General features: G+C 35.5%; 1 protein-coding gene across 1 annotated transcript in view; it reads right to left on the bottom strand.

The window, feature by feature from the left end:
* ABCB5 (ATP binding cassette subfamily B member 5) overlaps nucleotides 1–15,507 on the bottom strand; it is a 120,652-nt gene that overhangs the window by 89,623 nt on the left and 15,522 nt on the right. Inside the window, exons 6-13 of the mRNA XM_024991009.1 lie at nucleotides 11,457–11,648; nucleotides 11,200–11,371; nucleotides 8,417–8,541; nucleotides 7,471–7,648; nucleotides 6,017–6,130; nucleotides 5,591–5,701; nucleotides 2,663–2,788; nucleotides 721–924 (exon numbers count right to left, since the gene is read on the bottom strand). Coding sequence (XP_024846777.1) covers nucleotides 721–924; nucleotides 2,663–2,788; nucleotides 5,591–5,701; nucleotides 6,017–6,130; nucleotides 7,471–7,648; nucleotides 8,417–8,541; nucleotides 11,200–11,371; nucleotides 11,457–11,648 — 1,222 coding nt within the window. The remainder of the gene's footprint in view (nucleotides 1–720; nucleotides 925–2,662; nucleotides 2,789–5,590; nucleotides 5,702–6,016; nucleotides 6,131–7,470; nucleotides 7,649–8,416; nucleotides 8,542–11,199; nucleotides 11,372–11,456; nucleotides 11,649–15,507) is intronic.

Here is a 15,507-nt window from a genome sequence, read left to right as displayed (position 1 = left end):
CTTCTGGGATGTTAGAATTTTATTTGTGTTTTAATTTCACATATCATCCTTTCTTATTCCACAAGGTGCTCCCCATAATAATTTCAGGTGATACTGGGGTGAAATTGAAAATTAAACGAAAAAATGAAAATGAAATGCTACTAATGAACAAATACTTTAAGAAATATAAATGTTTTTATAGCTCTCGGTCAATTTTAAATATCCATTAGGATCTCATATGTCCTAATATCCCAAATTATAGTTTACTGTATCTCTTTCCAACTATAATTTCACATTTCTTATCCAATAGTAGTTTCATATACTACAAAAACAAAATTTTTTCCTTTGCCTTAACACAGAACCAATCTGAACATTGCCTGTGACATTCCCACTCTTAGCCACAAGATGGACTTGCAAATCACCATTTTGCAGATACACATTTCTCAGGGTGGACTGATGATTTTGTTTCATATTTCTTTGTTATATTTTAACATATCCTTTATTTTTCTTTTCCATTAGCACTGAGAACTAGTAAGAACAAAACAGATTAAAAAAATTGACCTTCAACGATGTATTCTTTGGGTTGTTATCATGCTCTCATTTATAGTTGTTTCATCTAGGACAATGCAAGAATTAATCACACTTACCTTACTCTGTAGATGTTATCATTATTTAACTTATTTTGGAATATTTCAGTGCTTTAGGTTTAAGCTAAGAATATAGGGTACATAGTGTACTTACCTTGGGAAATTCCATTATAAAATCATAAGCATTTGCTTCCTTTGCTGCTTTCTCAATGTCTTCATTAGTCACACCATCTTGTCCATATCTAATATTGTTATTAATGGTGGTTCCAAACAAAACAGGCTCTTGGCTGACCACTCCAAAATGTTCTCGATAATGTCGCACATTTAAAGTTCTAATGTCATTACCATCCACCGTGATCTACAAATCCAAAGGAATGAATCATTGTGATGCCTTTCACGGCATTGCGTTAAAACTGTTTTTACTACTCCAAAACATAAGCTGAGAAGCAGGTTGTTTCAGGAAACAAAGACTGACTATCTTTTGATAAAATATGTATAGCAAGTACAATTGCCAATAGATTCTTTCTGGTAGTTGGGAACTAATAAAACCTAAAAAAATTGACTTAAAATTTGGTCAAACTATATGAATATCTTTACCCCATAGACTATAACCTGCAAGGCTCCTCTATCCATGGAATTTTCCAGGCAAGAATACTGGAGTCATTCCCTTCTCCAGGAGATCTTCCCGATCCAAGGATTGAACCAGGGTCTCTTGCATTACAGGCAGATTCTTTACTGTCTGAGCCACCAGGGAAGCCCTAACACTATGGCTAACATGATCTACAGGCCCTAGCATGATCCACAAATTAGGTATTATGAGGCTATATACTCTAGGAGTCACAAATGTTATTATGTAGACACATGTAAAAAACTTCAGTTTTGTTATTTTAAGACTTATGTGACTTCTGCATTGTTTTCTAGGCAATTCTTTCCTTCCCTTCAACACCATAATCCTCTGCAAAAGATAAAAGTGCATTTTACTCCCTGCTATAAATAATCTTAAATGAACATTGTAGTCTCCATAGATAATGCCATTATCCATTATCCCAACATATTTCAATGACAGAAGCCAAGGTATGATAATTGTAACTCTGGTATTTCACACCAACTGGTATTCTGTCAGGGCATGGGTAATCCATGCAACTGCTTTATATATGGGATACTTAGCCAATAATTTATTCAATATTAGCATGAATATGTAGGTCTAATGGCACCCCACTCCAGTACGCTTGTCTGGAAAATCCCGTGGACGGAGGAGCCTGGTAGGCTGCAGTCCATGGGGTCACGAAGAGTTGGACATGACTGAGCGACTTCACTTTCACTTTTCACTTTCATGCATTGGAGAAGGAAATGGCAACCCACTCCAGTGTTCTTGCCTGGAGAATCCCAGGGACAGGGGAGCCTGGTGGGCTGCCGTCTATGGGGTCGCACAGAGTTGAACATGACTGAAGTGACTTAGCAGCAGCAGCAGTATACTCCACATAAAGACTTAAGATGTCAAATTTATGTTTCAGAAGAGTATATTTTCTTTTAAAAGTAACAGCTGAAAAATTGAATAGAAGCATTACAAATTATGCTTCTGTGACTATCATAGTCTTGTTTTCTATGCTATTTACAGGTTAAAAAATTAAGTGCATCATATGGATGATGCAAAAAAATGAGAGTGCATATTTTCTACCGATGTTATTCTATTGGGATGTTTTGAGAGACTTAAATTCTTGTTAAGTTCTGGGTATTACAAATTACTAGTTATTTTTCTTTACAGCATTTATTATCTTCTAATATTATATAATTTACTGATTTTATTTATGGTCTGTCTCTGCTTATTAGAATGTAAACTTGATGAGGGCAGAGAGGTTTTTTTTTGCTTTGTTCAGCAGTGTATTCCCAACATATAGAACAATGTCTGGTTCTTGGTAGGTGCTCAGTAAATACTTGCTTAATGAATTAATATGCAAGAGAGAAAACAATATGGCTTCTCTCCCAGCCCCACTGTTAAAAATTAAAAGTTGACATAGCTGTAAGTTCTCTGTAACAGGTGGGCATTTCCACATCTCGTTGTGTGGTCTCTACATGTTCTTACTAGGTGCACTTACAAAGCCGTCATCAGGATCATATAACCTCTGCAGAAGCTGGACTGCTGTACTCTTCCCACTGCCGTTGGGGCCGACCAAGGCTACTGTCTCTCCAGACTTAATTTTGAGATTCAGACCTTTCAAAATCTATTGAAACGTATGGGAGGGAAATTCATAAAAGTAGGATAAGTAAGAATATGATTTTCCTATCTTCAGAAATTTAATATATAATTACAAACAGAAAAATTTTGGCACTTAACAACAAATTTAGATCTTGCTATGTTTGTTTCATGTATGTGTATAATTATCTACACAATTTTGGAAAGTAACAGTAAAAAACTAATAATCTCTCTATATAAAAAGATCTAAGTTGAGTACTCATATACTATTAATGAGCCACAGCAAACTTTTCAACTTTTCAGTCAAAATACTTCATGTGAATTTCATGACTACCAAGTTAGAGAAAGTTATATCTTCTAACCTGCAGAAACAGGAATGAAACCTTGCCAGATATCTCTGTGAGCCCTTTAAGGAAGTTCTTTCTTAGAATATATTTAACACTGTTGCAAAATATATTCTAAAGTAAAACTGGCAGACTTCTTAGGGATTCCCAAGAATAGGATTTCACCACTAGACATCTTCCTTTTCTAGTGGTAGATCTCAAAGGAACAATTTAACTTAGGGGGAGTAAGTACTTTTATACTTTTCTCAATACCTGGGGGTTGCTACCAGCAGTTAGCGTCGTGGAACCTGCATTATGAGAGAAACTCCAAAAAACTACCCTCTCAAAATGACAACAGTAATCCTGTTGAGAAACTCTCACCCTTACATATTCTCTTGAATTCTTTCACTTTGATCTCCACATTTGTAATGAAAGAGAATCTTTAAACAGACCAAAGGTAAAACCTTCAAAGGGCCAAGCAGAGAAAAATTCTCTAAAAGAGATGAGAAATAAGGGAACCCAGTGGGAGTACCTCCTCTCCCATCTGCAATTTTACTCTAGAATTCACTTCTGTTCTTTCTTTCGAAGAATTTGTGTTTTGTTTATTTAAAGTGGGTAGATCTTTTTTCCGGGGGAAATTATTATTCATTTTTTTAAAATTTCATTTTATTTTTAAACTTTACATAATTGTATTAGTTTTGCCAAATATCAAAATGAATCCGCCACAGGTATACATGTGTTCCCCATCCTGAACCCTCCTCCCTCCTCCCTCCCCATACCATCCCTCTGGGTCATCCCAGTGCACTAGCCCCAAGCATCCAGTATCGTGCATCGAACCTGGACTGGCAACTCGTTTCTTACATGATATTTTAAATGTTTCAATGTCATTCTCCCAAATCTTCCTACCCTCTCCCTCTCCCACAGAGTCCATAAGACTGTTCTATACATCAGTGTCTCTTTTGCTGTCTCGTACACAGGGTTATTGTTACCATCTTTCTAAATTCCATATATATGCGTTAGTATACTGTATTTATGTTTTTCCTTCTGGCTTACTTCACTCTGTATAATAGGCTCCAGTTTCATCCACCTCATTAGAACTGATTCAAATGTATTCTTTTTAATGGCTGAGTAATACTCCATTGTGTATATGTACCACAGCTTTCTTATCCATTCATCTGCTGATGGACATCTAGGTTGTTTCCATGTCTTGGCTATTATAAACAGTGCTGCGATGAACATTGGGGTACACGTGTATCTTTCCCTTCTGGTTTCCTCAGTGTGTATGCCTAGCAGTGGGATTGCTGGATCATAAGGCAGTTCTATTTCCAGTTTTTTAAGGAATCTCCACACTGTTCTCCATAGTGGCTGTACTAGTTTGCATTCCCACCAACATTTAACAAAAAAAGCTATGTTTCAAAGGTTCATTTAAAAAATAGTTGTTTAAAACCCAGAGAGCTCTTTACCAAGCAATGTACCGGCAAAACTGCTGCTTAAGTCTCCAGGAAGCCAACCCAAATGTAGTTGCAAAATGGAATTAAAATGCTCTATTTATATTAAGAAAAATGATGGAAGACAACACTATTCCAATAATGGTAATTGAGTAACAAATTTTTTTAAAAATAGCGATCTTTGAAAAAAATAATTTCAATCAAAGACCTAGAAAAAAATAAGGTAGTAGGAGTAGGTAAATATTTTTTTCGATGCAAATTATGCAGGGGATATTTGGACACTTTAAAAGATAGTAAAGGTTGATGGCATTAGTAATTTTACCTATTTCACTTAAAATCATCCTTTTTCTATAAAACAGGTATTTTAGTAGGAATTATTCCTTGAAATCTTTAACAGTAACTCCTTTTTTAAGATAAATACATTAATAAGATGAAAGGATGAAAACAATAGAACAGACACACATATTTTTGCTAGAAATTGCCCAAGACTGAATGATAAAAGGAGAAGGATGCACTTTTGCTGAGTGGTGTGTGTGTGTGTGTGTGAGTGTGTGCTTGTGTAAAAGTAAGAGACAGAAACTGAGGCACAAAAGCTGGTGTAGTAAAGGCTTTAGGGAAGGGAAAAGGGAAAGACACAACATATACACAATTCCCCCAGATTAGAAACTTCAAAAAGTTCACGGAGCTGTCTATGCTGAGTGGGAAAATATCCAGGGACCACCAGTAGGTGGCACCATCAATTCAAGACATTTTTGCTGTGCTCCCAAATTCAGAGTGAAGGAATTCCAGGGAGGTGAAAATACTTTAGTCAGTTGAATACAGAGAAGAGGCTGCAAAATGCAAGTAGTTTTTTCCAGAGTTATTTGTGCATTTGTGATCTTTCCTTCCTTCTTTCCTTCTCCTCTTTATGTGTCTCTATCTCCATCTCTCCCCTCAAATCTCTACACAAAGTAGCCAAATCTTGGTCAGACTAATTCTAAACAATTTCCTAAGAAGTGATCAAGCCAGTGGAAAGTAATATTAGAAAATTGTACATTTCCGTAATTAAATTTTACTTACCTTGATAGATGGTCTTGATGGATAACTGAAAGAAACATTTTTAAATTCCACAGTTCCTTCTATGCATTCCAGTTTATAGCCTGTTGTTGAAAAGTTATCTATAGTGGGTTTCTTGGAAAAACAAAGAGGGCAGTATAAATCTTAGAGAAACTAAGCTGACACTCTCTATATTCTAAAAGTAGTTTAAAGATGTGTTTTCTTTTACAATATTTTCCTTTCTGCTTTAGAAGTGCATTGAGTTGGATGTGAAGCCTTTGATAAAACACAATCTCCTTATAGAAGAGTTAAAACAATTCCTTTTTCTATAGCCAATTGGTCAACATGGATTTTGTCCATCTTTTCATTTTAGTGAAATGAGTGTGCCTGTACTTTGGTTTCCTTCTTGCAGTAATGATAGTTATCTTTCAAATCAATTGGGAGTCTTACCTTATCAATAATGTGGAAAATATTAAAAGCGGCTCCTCTGGCTATAGTGAACGTTTCAAAGTTAGGGGCTGCTGCTCCAATACAATAACTACTATGGATTACACTAAAAAAAACCTACAGAAACAAAAAATAATATTTATCCTTCACAGTTATATAAGAGGGACAACAGAATGAAGTGTATACTTGGTTGAGATTCAGAGGGATTTTAGAGAAATTAGATAGGAAAGATCGGAAGATGTTGTCAAACAGAAAGGAAATATTAGTTAATCCAAATGCAGTTGGCCTTTTCTTAATGTTGAACAATTTCTAATTGTCCCATAATCATCTTGTTATTACCTGTGGGGAAGCTGAGCAGAAAAATCTGCTTACTGAGGACTGCTAGCCATACATGAACCTGGATCGGTGAGGAGGTGAGCTGTACTGTCCTGCATGCTGGTTAACTTCTTAACTTTAAAGGGAAGGATGTTATAGATTTCATTGTCTTAGAGATGCCGTACTATTCTTCCCCAACTTTTCTGATTACTTGTATTAGTGGACAGTTGTCCATTTTCAGACAGACACATCTCTGCCAAAAGACAAATAAGCAAAGAGTCTCACAAGCTAAGTGCTAGTTTCCCTGTCTTATAGATGAGGAAGCTAAAGCTTAGCAAGTTAGTTATAAACCTAGAGCCACACATAAACTGAGGAGGAAAAAGGTGCTAAAAATTTCTCAAACTCAAGTTTTATTTACCAGAAATTAATGAATAGCTTAAAGTCTTAAAAGTAAAAGTCTAAACTTTAAAAGATGACTTTAGTTAACAAAAAAGAAATCTACATAGAATGGGAAGGCCAAATGAGAACTAAAGTATATCAGCCAGATCCATTTAGTTCATCAAGACAAATGAACTTAACCCTGAACTCATATGTTTATTATTGAAACTTAGGAGCGTAAGTGAAAAAATTATAATTTAATGTATAACCATTAAGAGTTTAAAAAACTCTAAGTTGTGATGCTGAACATAGCTATATATAGTTTGTTTTAAACATTACCATGAGCTGAAAGGACAGAGGAAGAGTAGGAGAGTCCAATCTACAGAACATTTCCAGAAGAAGACATTTAGAAAGGTGAATGCAGAGCGTCCTCTTATCTCAGCAAGATGGAAAGAAAACAGTCTTACAAGAGACTGGTCTTTTTGACTCCTGGATTAAGATGACTCTAACTCCCAGTGAAGAATTCAATTATGATTCTTTCAAAAGCATCATGCCTTTAGAAGACACTAAATCATACTGGATGAGTAAATCCTGACAACATACAACTATAAAGGCGCATACAAATCATTTGAAGGAAAGAAATACTTGTTTATTAAAACACTCATCTCTAAATATTCACTATCATTCAAAGAGAAATTTTTAATAAATGCTAGGTAAGAAAAGATTATCTAAGCCAGTTACCTGTGTTCTCAAATAAGACTTACAGCAAGAACAGTTCCGATGGTATAATCAGGTTCTCCACTAAGAATCAAGGAGGTTCCATACCAAAAAGCAAGTCCATAGGTTCCATTCATAAAGAAGTACACAGCTCCAAGAGAGAGTTTTGAAGCAATAGCTTTTTTTATGCCAACATCCTTTGCATCTTTTAGATTCTGCGTATACCTTTAAAAGGCACAACAAAATATAATAATCTTGAGTGATAGTCACTCAGTCGTGTCTGACCCTTTGCAACCCCATGGACTATAGCCCATCAGGCTCTTCTGTCTATGGAATTCTCCAGCCAAGAATACTAGAGTGGATTGCCATTTCCTTCTCCAACCTTGATAAAGTGAAACAAGTTGCTGAAAAACAAAGATTCTAGCCATGAAATGAGTCCTTAATTTTCCTCTTCACTTTAGAGGAATAACTTTGGGATGACAATTATTTCTGGGAAGAGATTTGCTGTCTAAATTTTGAAAAATTCTTCAAATTCCATTTCCATTTAATTTTCTTCAGGTAAAAGTTAAAGTAATTATTTTTGTTATGAATAAGATGAAGAGCAGGCTCACACTTAGCAGAATAATTTCTGTTGATCTTTGTATTGACCTCCCTATTCTGATGTCTGTGTATATATGTGAAAAGATGCCTGGAATGATAGTCACTAAATATTAATTGTTTTTCTGAAGAGGGTGAAACAAGGTGAGTTATTTTTCTTCTGTATATTTCTCCAATGGTTTGAATTTTTATAATATGGCTGCAACACTTTTACACAAATTATAAAGTTATTGATCTTATTTAACAAAACAAAAAACAACCACCAAAAAAAAAAGTTGCAGCTGTGATGTCAGACAGAGATGTGTTCCCATTACAGCTGGACCACTGACTCCTGGTGGAAATAGCCTCAGGGGGAAATAAAAGCAAGTGTATATTATCATAATTAAAGAAACAGACCTTTGAATTTCTTTCTCCTGGGCCCCAAAGGCTATGACTGTTCGGATTGATGACAAGACTTCTTCTGCTACAGCGCCAGCTTTGGAATAGGCATTTAATTCCTTACTGGATAATGAAATAACTATCTATAATAAACAAAGACCACAGTTAACCTAAGAATAACTTAGGGTAGACAAATACCATATGATATCACTTACATGTGGAATCCAAAAGACGGCTACAAATGAACTTATCTACAAAACAGAAATAGAGTTATAGATGTAAAAGATACATTTCTGGCTACCCTGGATAAGGGTAAGGGGACAAATTAGCAGACTGAGTTTGACACATGCAAACATATATACATAATAGATAAGTAATAAGGAACTACTGTAGAGCACAGGGAAGTCTACTCAACACTCTGTAATGGCCTATATAGGAAGAGACACTAAAAAAGAATGGATATATGTATATGTATAACAGATTCACTTGGTTGTACACCTTCAACTAACACAATATTGTAAATTATACCCCAATAAAAAATAAAGTGTGATCGATTATCAGAAAAAAAAAGAATAACCTGAGATACTAACAATGTGCAGAGAATTTAATTCAGGTAGAATCTAGAATGACAAAATTTTACTACTGAAAAGATACTTACAACATTCTAACTCAGTCAGTTTGCAAATAAGGAAATCAACGATGACAGATACTGACTTTTTAGAATCTCGCAGCAGTGAATAAGCTTAGCTTAACATAACCTAGAGTCTAAATCTCTGTTTTTCCTTCTAATGGAGCTTCACTGTTTTTTCTCTATATTTTTAAAAGCTTAGAAAATGAGTATCTATCTCAATACTGTTTGGAAAAATTTGATTTGGAGAAGAATATTAGGGACATGGTTCTTCTTAAGTGTATTTTGGAAATTAGTGTGCCTGATCTGACTTGATTTGATTTCTTACTATGTAAAAAGAAAAAAAGAAAGACTTCCCAAGGGTGAGTTAGAGAGTTGTAGCAAGAAGAGGAATGAGAGAGAGAGAGACTATTTCTTGGTGATATTAGTCAATTTTACTTGATTTCTCAAAATTTTTAATCAGCATGTGCCTTTTTCTCTATTATACATCTCACTTACTATTCCTTTAATAAGTGAAGGATTTAATTTAGTAATTAGCATAACAGTTCAATGAAAGGAAGCAGGGAAATTGTCCTTAGGGTTATGAGTCTATAACTGTGGCTTGCTCCCATAACAAATCAATCCACTTTCAAAATACACTCCACATAATTGGAACTAATTTTGTGTAAGACATGTTCAGGTGTTTGCTAAAGCAGAAGGTATTACAAACTGAGTAATCCTCATTATTTATCGAATTCACTTAATAAAGATAGCTATTTCTATAATGTATCACTGAAAGGGAAGCTGCACATAGCAAAAAACCTTGTAGTAGGTTGGCCAAAAAATTCATTTGGGCTTTTCTGTAACATCTTATCAAAAAACCCAAACAAACTTTTTGGCCAACCCAATACATATCCAGCATTCAATAAATACTTGTCGAATTAAGTTGAATTAAAAGATGCTAGAAACCATCCAGCCTGGCTTCTTCAGTCATTTAGATAATTTTGACTTTGCTTCCTATTGCAACCAGTTAATAACAAGAGCAGACTTTAGTTTCCCCCACTGCTGTTCTTTTTAAACTCATTGTCCACTTCACTTCCTGGGAAGTTATAGCTCTGATTTTAGTAACATGGGTAATTTTCCTACTGAGGGGTCCTCATTTCTGGTAAGCTGGGGATGAAGATTTTGACAAGGGTTACAAGGTCAACACTAGAACTCACTAAATAAAGATCTGTTGTCTAAACACCCAAATCTATTGTGAAGGGATTTTTAATCAGAATATGTTTTATTGCTGAAAGTTCTTGTTTGGTTGAATTTGTATATAGCTAACAAATAAACTCAGTGAATTTTATGGTTTTGACTTCCATAAAGAACAATTAGCTTTGAAAAATTTTAAACTCAAAAAAACCCCAAAACAAAACAAAACTCATCTTTCAAGAGTACACTGTGCCTCCAATCTAGGAAATGGGTATACACATTGGTAGTATTGCCAAAGACTTAACATGGAGAGAGATATTAAGGATATATTGGTGCAGGGATATATATATTTTGCCCTTCACAAAGGGCACTGATTTCAAAACCAGGCTGTAAATAGGTTAATATCTTGTAAAGAGATTAATATTCACACTATAACAGTGATAAAATATAACTTGTGTAAATACATAATTTGTTTTAAAAAATTGAAACAGATTGACATAATATATAAACATATACATTAGCAGACATTTTAAGTGGTTATTCAGAGCCTAATAAAATATAAATTTGGAATGGTTGACATAAAATAGTCACATAACAGCTTAAATGTTTACTGTTTTAGGATTTCTCCATTCTGTTCTAGTGAAATTAATTGAAACACAATTATCTGGGAATTTAAAATACACAAGATTTTTCCAGCATTCAATGTATAGTGGCATAAAACTTTATTCATGCTAGTATTCGAAACTGCATTAAGTTCTAAATGAAAGTAATATTCTTCAATGTTAGTGAGATATTAAACCCAGACTTCATTGTAGTCAAATTACTTGAAGATAGAAAGGCGGTTAATGATAAACAAAATCAAAAGCATTTGTGACATATAATATTCTTTCTTATTTGGGGACACATAAATATAGAACTGCCTTCTTTTTATACAATCTCAGTAAAATATCTTCACATTCTTGCTTTCAGTCAACACTGCATTAGCCATCTTACCTACCCTAGAAAATATGGCTGCTGAAGCAATTATAAGAGGGGACGTGGACAGAGTCACCAGTGTGAGTTTCCAGCCCTTCACCAAACCGATTGCCAGGCCAACAGAAAAAGTAGACATGTTTTGAAACAACAGAGCAATCTTGTCTCCAATACCATCATTGATTTTGTTGATGTCCCTGAAGCAAGAAAATACATGAAATTAAGTCATTTGTACATCACGTATAAGAACAAAGTTGATAAACTGCATATCCATCCTCTTACTCAGTCATGCGCGTATTAAGTTCACCGATGTCACAACTATCAAACCAGCTGATGTCCTGAGCCAAAACTGAATGGAAAAACTGTTTTCGAATTCTCTTGGTCTGTCGTGCTGCAGTCATGACCCAAAACGAAATCTGTATGTAGCCAAAAATCAAGGCAGTAACTCCTATTCCAACATAATACAAGGTTAACCTGAAAAAAAGATTATTGGAAATTTTAGTGAGACTGAAGTACACCTTTTTTTCCTTTGTTACCAAAAAATGAAATTTGTCATATTTGATTAAGAGAGTTTGTGCTAAAGCACATAATTAAAAATAAACCACCACCAGAAAGGCTGAGTATGTTGATAGAGGAATCTAGGTTACCCTCGTATGACACTCAGAATATACCTCTCTTATTCAGCAATATGTGAACCGTGAACTTCCTGATGTGCAAGCTGGTTTTAGAAAAGGCAGAGGAACCAGAGATCAAATTGCTAACATCCGCTGGATCATGGAAATAGCAAGAGAGTTCCAGAAAAGCATCTATTTCTGCTTTATTGACTATGCCAAAGCCTTTGACTGTGTGGATCACAATAAACTGTGGAAAATTCTTCAAGAGATGGGAATACCAGACCACCTGATCTGCCTCTTGAGAAATCTGTATGCAGGTCAGAAAGCAACAGTTAGAACTGGACATGGAACAACAGACTGGTTCCAAATACGAAAAGGAGTTTGTCAAGGCTGTATATTGTCACCTGTTTATTTAACTTATATGCAGAGTACATCATGAGAAATGCTGGACTGGACGAAACACAAGCTGGAATCAAGATTGCTGGGAGAAATATCAATAACCTCAGATATGCAGATGATACCACCCTTATGGCAGAAAGTGAAGAGGAACTCAAAAGCCTCTTGATGAAAGTGAAAGTGGAGAGTGAACAAGTTGGCTTAAAGCTCAACATTCAGAAAACGAAGATCATGGCATCTGGTCCCATCACTTCATGGGAAATAGATGGGGAAACAGTGGAAACACTGTCAGACTTTATTTTTGGGGGCTCCAAAATCACTGCAGATGGTGACGGCAGCCATGAAATTAAAAGACGCTTACTCCTTGGAAGGAAAGTTATGACCAACCTAGATAGCATATTCAAAAGCAGAGACGTTACTTTGCCAACAAAGGTCCATCTAGTCAAGGCTATGGTTTTTCCTGTGGTCATGTATGGATGTGAGAGTTGGACAGTGAAGAAAGCTGAGCGCTGAAGAATTGATGCTTTTGAACTGTGGTGTTGGAGAAGACTCTTGAGAGTCCCTTGGACTGCAAGGAGATCCAACCAGTCCATTCTAAAGGAGATCAGCCCTGGGATTTCTTTGGAAGGAATGATGCTAAAGCTGAAACTCCAGTACTTTGGCCACCTCATGTGAAGAGTTGACTCATTGGAAAAGACTCTGATGCTGGGAGGGACTGGGGGCAGGAGGAGAAGGGGACGCCAGAGGATGAGATGGCTGGATGACATCACTGACTCGATGGACATGAGTCTGAGTGAACTCCAGGAGTTGGTGATGGACAGGGAGGCCTGGCGTGCTGCGATTTGTGGTGTCGCAAAGAGTCGGACATGACTGAGCAACTGACTTGATCTGATCTGATCTGATATTATTAGCATAGCTTGGTATTTCAAAATATGTTTGTTAGTTATAGTTTCTTTCTATATTTTTAATACTTTCATTTGAAAGTGCTACATTGACATAATCATTTTAGTTGTATATGGAAAACATACAAAAAGGGAGAGTAAAGAAATGATAGTAGTCAAAAGTATTTTATAAAATGCTTTAAATATATTTTTTAAATGCTTTAAATATATATATATATATAATACACCATTAAATCCAAAATTATCCAACTTAAATAATTTACCCTGAGGAAATATGTACAAAGATTAATCTAGATGAATGTTTATTGTAGCATTAATACATAAAACTGTAAACATTCTAAATATCTAACAGCGGTAGACCAGATAAGAAATGTATTCATTTCATGCCAAAATCTATGGGACACAGCAAGTTCAGTACTAAGGAGAAGTTCACAGCAGGCCTATAAATAAGAAAAATCTCAAATAAATAATCTAACTTAACACCTCATGGAACTAGAAAAAGAAAAAGAAGTGAAGCCTGAAGACAGTGGCGAGCAGAAATAAATGAAATAGAGACTAAAAACAACAGAAAATATGAATGAAACTAAAAGCTGGTTCTTTGAAAAGATAAAATTGACAGAACTTTGGCTGAACTTACTAAGAAAAAAGAAAAGGCTTAGATAAAATCAGAAACAAAAGAGGAGAAATTACAACAGATACCAAAGAAATACAAAGGATTATAAGAGAATATAATGAACAGTTATTTGCCAACAAGTTGGACAACCTAGAAGAAATAGATCGGTTCTTGGAATCAGACAAGCTTTCAAATAAACAAATGGGATGACTTCAAACCAAAAAGTTTTGCACAACAAAGGAAATTATCAACAAAATAGAAAGACAATCTATGGAATGGGAGAAGATATTTACAAGTCATATATCTAATATTATATATATATATCGGGAGATGCAGGTTCAATCCCTGGGTTGGGAAGATCTCTGGAGAAGGAGACAGCAACCCATTCCAATATTCTTGCCTGGGAAATCCCAAGGACAGAGGAGCCTGGCAGACTACAGTCCATGGAGTCCCAAAAGAGTTGGACAGGACTTAGCGACTAACAAAAAGGTGAGTCAGGAGAGTTAGTGAAGATAAAAAGAGTGATTAAGAAAATTTCCTTTGAGGAAATGATATAATGGCTGGGATCCAAGATATATAAAAATTAATGAAAATCAACAAGGAGAAAACAGACAATCTAAATAAAAAATGGGCTGAGGATCGGGAGAGACATTTTTCCAAAGAAAGCATACAGATGGCCAAGAGACACATGAAAATATGTTGAATATCACTTATCATCAGGGAAATGCAAATCAAAACCACAAGGAGATACCACTTCACATCTGTTAAAATGGCTATTATCACAAAAACAGGAAATAACAAGTGTTGGTGGGGATGTGAAGTAAAGGGAATCCTTGTGCACTGTTGCTGGGAATTTAAATTGGTGAAGCCACTATGGAAAACAGTATGGAGATTCCTCAAAAAATTAAGAATAGAACTATCATATAATCCAGATATTCCACTCTGGGTATTTATCTGAAAAATATAAAACCAATAGTTTGAAAAGACATATGCTCCTCTACATTCATCACAGTATTATTTGCAATAGCCAAGATATGAAAACAACCTCAGTGCCACTGATGGATCAATATCAGGAGATGCAGGTTCAATCCCTGGGTCAGGAAGATCCCTGAAGAAGGAAATGGCAACCCATTTCAATATTCTTGCTTGGGAAACCCCAAGGACAGAGGAGCCTGGCAGACTACAGGAGAGTTAGTGAAGATAAAAAGAATGATTAAGAAAATTTCCTTTGAGGAAATGATATAATGGCTGGGATTCAAAAGAAGAAATGGAACCAGCCATGAAAAAGCAAGAAAAGCATTGCAGGAACAGAGAAGAGCAAGTAATACATTCAGAGGCAGGAAAGAGCTTACCATATTCCCAGAACAAAAACAGTCCAAAGTGGTATGAAATTGTAAGGCTGGAGAATTTGGCAAGTCACAGGGCTCTTACCTATGGTGCATTGCACAAGTTTTATTCCAAGAGATAAGAAGACCATTTAAACATACAATGTCCTTCTCTATTCAACTTTTAAAGATTACTCTGGATCCACTCTGGAGAATAGATGAAGGCAACAACGAAAGAAAAAAAAGACAGTTTAGATAGGAGGCAATTGCAGTGGTCACAGTAAGAAAGATGGAGGCTTAGATGTAGACGGTGGAAGCTGATTGCAAAGAGGTAGACATATTCTAGTTATATTTTGGAAATACAACAACAGACAAGAATTGCCAATGTACTGGATGTGAGGAAAGCAGGAAGGGAAGAAAGGAAGCATAACTGCTTAGATTTTGTCTTGAGCAACTGAATGAATGGGGTGCCATTTACAGATG

This window comes from Bos taurus, chromosome 4, assembly GCF_002263795.3.
Source record: "Bos taurus isolate L1 Dominette 01449 registration number 42190680 breed Hereford chromosome 4, ARS-UCD2.0, whole genome shotgun sequence".
Lineage (NCBI taxonomy): Eukaryota > Metazoa > Chordata > Mammalia > Artiodactyla > Bovidae > Bos > Bos taurus.
The sequence above is the reverse complement of the archived record's forward strand: the minus strand, read 5'-3'. Positions and strand labels throughout refer to the sequence as shown.